The sequence below is a fragment of the Tupaia chinensis genome, unplaced genomic scaffold, assembly GCF_000334495.1.
Source record: "Tupaia chinensis unplaced genomic scaffold, TupChi_1.0 Scaffold147003_1, whole genome shotgun sequence".
Classification (NCBI taxonomy): Eukaryota; Metazoa; Chordata; class Mammalia; order Scandentia; family Tupaiidae; genus Tupaia; species Tupaia belangeri.
In genome coordinates this window covers 1,815,086-1,818,877 of record NW_006206856.1, presented here as the reverse complement: position 1 = coordinate 1,818,877, position 3,792 = coordinate 1,815,086, and the positions used below count along the sequence as shown (strand labels likewise).

General features: G+C 46.5%; 1 protein-coding gene across 1 annotated transcript in view; it reads left to right on the top strand.

Moving 5' to 3' along the window:
- Positions 1-921, top strand: part of IQCF2 (IQ motif containing F2) — a 2,282-nt gene extending 1,361 nt beyond the window's left edge. Inside the window, exon 3 of the mRNA XM_006169346.1 lies at positions 469-921. Within this exon, the coding sequence (XP_006169408.1) occupies positions 469-852 (384 nt within the window). The 3' untranslated portion in view covers positions 853-921. The remainder of the gene's footprint in view (positions 1-468) is intronic.
- The last annotated feature ends 2,871 nt before the right edge of the window (positions 922-3,792 follow it).

The window sequence follows — 3,792 nt, the reverse complement described above, 5'->3', positions numbered from 1 at the left end:
TGTGTGTGTGTGTGTGTGTGTGTCTGGTCAAATTAAAATAAATGAATGAATAAATAAAATTAAATAAATAATCCTTAAAAAAAAAAAGAAAAGAAAAAGAAAATCACACGTAGTGTGTGCACATGTGTGCCCAAAAGTCCCTAGAAGAGAATGGAAGAGAAGAGATTGCAGGGTGGCCATTCCCCCTGAGGGGTGCTTTCTCACTCCTCCCACCCCTGTCTCTCTCTGGCAAGTGTACATGTTTATAGCAAAGAGAGAGAGAGAGACACTATGTCTGTGATGTGTCCAAAATGGCAGAAGAGGAGGGTCCCCACTAGGCCTCTTGGCTCCTAGTCAGTGTCCCAGTAACTCCCCTGAACTCACTGAGAAAAAGCTGGCAGTGACGGGAGAGAACCCAGCCCCTCCCCAGAAGACCCTAGAGGTCGGTGGCAGGAGGTTCTCTGAGTGCTTTCTCTTATCTCTGCCTAGGCAGCTCTAAGAGAGGAAACAGAAGCAGCCGTACAGATCCAGGCCTGGTGGCGCGGCACCCTGGTGCGCCGGACCCTGCTGCACGCGGCCCTCAGGGCTTGGGTCATCCAGTGCTGGTGGCGGGCGGGGGTGATGAGGCTACTACAGAAGAAGCGGCGGGCAGCGCTGATTGCCTACGTGGACAGAGAGGGGGCCGTGGTCAAGCTCCAGTCCCTGGTCCGAATGTGGCGTGTGTACTGGCGGTACTGCCAGGTGCTCAGTGCCATCTATGTCATCCGGTGCCACTGGCTCTGCCACAACTGCCAGACCTGCGCTTTCCTCCGGGGCCACTGTGTGGTCACGGCCACCCACCTGCAGTTCCACATTGAGATCATCAATTCCTAAGGGGCGCTGTGTCCTCCATCCTCAGTAAAGGTCTATCCTGGTCTGCAGCGTCTCTTGGTGTCCACAAGCCATGTTCTCCCTGCCGCTACCCCTCCGCCCTATCACCGGCCTCGAAGACTCAGCCCATCTCCCTCATTCTTACTTCTGCTTCCTCTTCAGTCAGTCCCTCCCGCTGTCACGTTCAAGCAGCGTGTTCTCCCTCCAGATAGGTAGGGGACAGACCCAGCCACCTCCCTATTCTGTGCCTGCAGAAGAGTGGGACGGCGGGAGCAAAGCTTAACTGTCCCCAGGCATTGTCTCAGCTTAGAGGTATAGCTAAATACCCCCACCAGGCAAGTTTCCCAATGCATTTCACCAGCTCGGCTTTATGTGGGCTTTTTGGTTGTTGTTTGTTTTATGGCGTTTCAGCCAAAGACTCTTCCCCATCAGCCTAGGAAGTTCATTCTGTTCTTCTGTCTGGAAGTTTTCCTCCCAGAGACTTAGTAGAAGATAGTCTGAATCTCTTCCCAGTAGTCTCTATTCGAGAAGCCTCTAGCTAGTGTAGTCTGGCATTAACAGTCAAAATTCCACCTCTTGGCAACTGTGGAAAGTGTACTTTAGCTTTTTGGTTGCATGTTTTCTTTTTAAGGCCTCTCTGTATAGTATTCTTGATTCTCCCTGAAATTCTTCCTCCCCAGTGTCTTCTGGGTGTTGTAGTTTCGGCCCTACCTGGGTGTCTTGCTCCCAGAAGCCTCAGGGTTTTGTGGTCTGGCATTAGCTTCAGAAATATTGCCTTCAGGGACTCTGGCATTGTAGCCAGAAGTGTTGTTTCTGGAGGCCACTGGTTAGTGGATCTTGTGGTCGCACCTACAAGTCTTTTTCTCAGCGGCCTCTGAGTGGTATAGTCTCGTGTTTCTGCCTAGAGATCTTCCATCTGGCCCCAGTAGGAACTGAATATTTTCGTGGTGTCTAAAATTCATGTGCCATAGGTTTCTAGGCAATGTAATCTGATGTCCATGCCCAGAATTCTTCCTTGCCACTCTGGAAAGTGCCACTCCGGCTTTTTTCCATGCCACTCCGGCTTTCTGGTGCCTAAATTTGTTTTCTAGGCTTCAGTATTATATAGACTTTAGCTCTACCCAGAAGTTTTCCTCCCATTCTGCTCTGGGTAAGGTGGTTGGCGTTTCTTCCAAGAACTCTTCCCGCAGAGAGTCTAGGGAGTTTATTCCATCCTTCTATCTAGAAGCTTTTCTCCTAGAGACGACTGGGTAGTGTACTGTGAATCTCGCCCCAGAAGTCTTTTCCGAAGGCCGACTTTTTCCCTCGCAGTGTCTTCTGGGTATTGGAGTCTTTGCCCGTCTATGGAATTCTCGTTCCCTGAAACCTTTAGGTTTTGGTGTCTAGTGTTTTAGGCCAGAAGTACTTCTCCAAGTTATTTTGGGATATGTATTTTGGCATTCTGGTCAGAAGGGATTTTTTTTCTGCAGGCGTCTGGTTAGCACAGTTTGTGGTTCTAGTCAGAAGTTTCCCATAAAGAGGCCTCCAGGTAGAGTAGTCTAGCATTCTGGTCCAGAAGATTTCCTCCTGGCAGCTATGGAACATATATTCTAGGTTTTGGGTGGCGTGTTTTATTTTCAAGGTCTCTGTATTGTATTGTTTAAAATGATTTTTTTGTGGGGACCAGCAGGTGGCGTGGTGGTTAAGGCGCTGGATACTCCCAAAGGGCTGACCACAGTTTGAGTCCTGGACCTGGTGGCTTGCTTTCTCACTTTCCCTCTCTCTCTCTCTGTCTCTCTCTGGTCAAACGAAAATAAATGAATGAATAAATAAAATTAAATAAATAATTCTTTTTAAAACTATCTTTATTTTTCATTTATTATTTTACATTCAATCACTGTGTATCATTACACAATGCCAAATGCATTTCCTATCCTGAATACTCTGTATATTGATCCAGACAAATATTATGTATTATCATCAACAGGTAATTTTCTGTTTTCTCTTTGGTTCATTCCAGTGGGTCTTCTATCCTCCTCACTCCAATGAGACTGCCCTGACCAACATCATCAATATTCCAACTGACCAAATCCAGTATTTATTCCTCTGTTCTTAGGTATCCTCTCTGAGTCAAGCTACAGAGTGACTGCCTACTTCTTATTGAAGGAAGAAGTAGGTATTTTAATTTTTTAAAACAAATTTATTTAGTTTTGTTAGGGCATGTGTAATTACCAGAGAGAGAAAGAGAAGGATAATGAGAAACATCCCCGGGGGGATGGCCCCACTGCAATCCCTTCTCCTCCATTCTCCGCTTGGGATTTTGGAAGCACATGCACATGCACCCAGTGTGATTCTTGTCACTGGGTCCAGGACTCGAATCAGAGTCGGCCTTGTGGAACCCAGCTGCCTTAACCACCACGCCATTGTCTGACCCCAAAACATAATTTAAAAATAATAATAATAATTACATCACATAATTCCTAAAAACATTTGTATATATCATTAATAGATGAGAAATGTGCAAAAATACAGTATTATTATTGTATCTTTCAACATTGACAATAATTCCTTAATACTGGAGAACATGTAGATGCCCCCAATGACAGCTTCAAATACAGATACCAGGATTATCTGTATGCCTCTGGACTCAACCACTACTCCACCACCAAAACCTTGCAACCGGGACCAATAGGTGGTGTGGTAGTTAATGGTACTGGACTCCCACATGGCTGACTGCAGTTTGAGTCCTGGGCCTGGCAGTTTGTTTTCTCACTTTTACTCTCTCTGGTCAAATTTACTTTAAAAAAATTTTTTTGAGAGGTTTTTGCTATAGGATGCATGCGCTTGCCAGAGAGACAGAGAGAGACAGAGAGACGGAAAGCGAGAAATCACCCCCCCCCAGGGGGGATGGCCACGCCGCAATCCCTTCTCCTCCATTCTCCTCTCAGGATCTTAGGCACACAC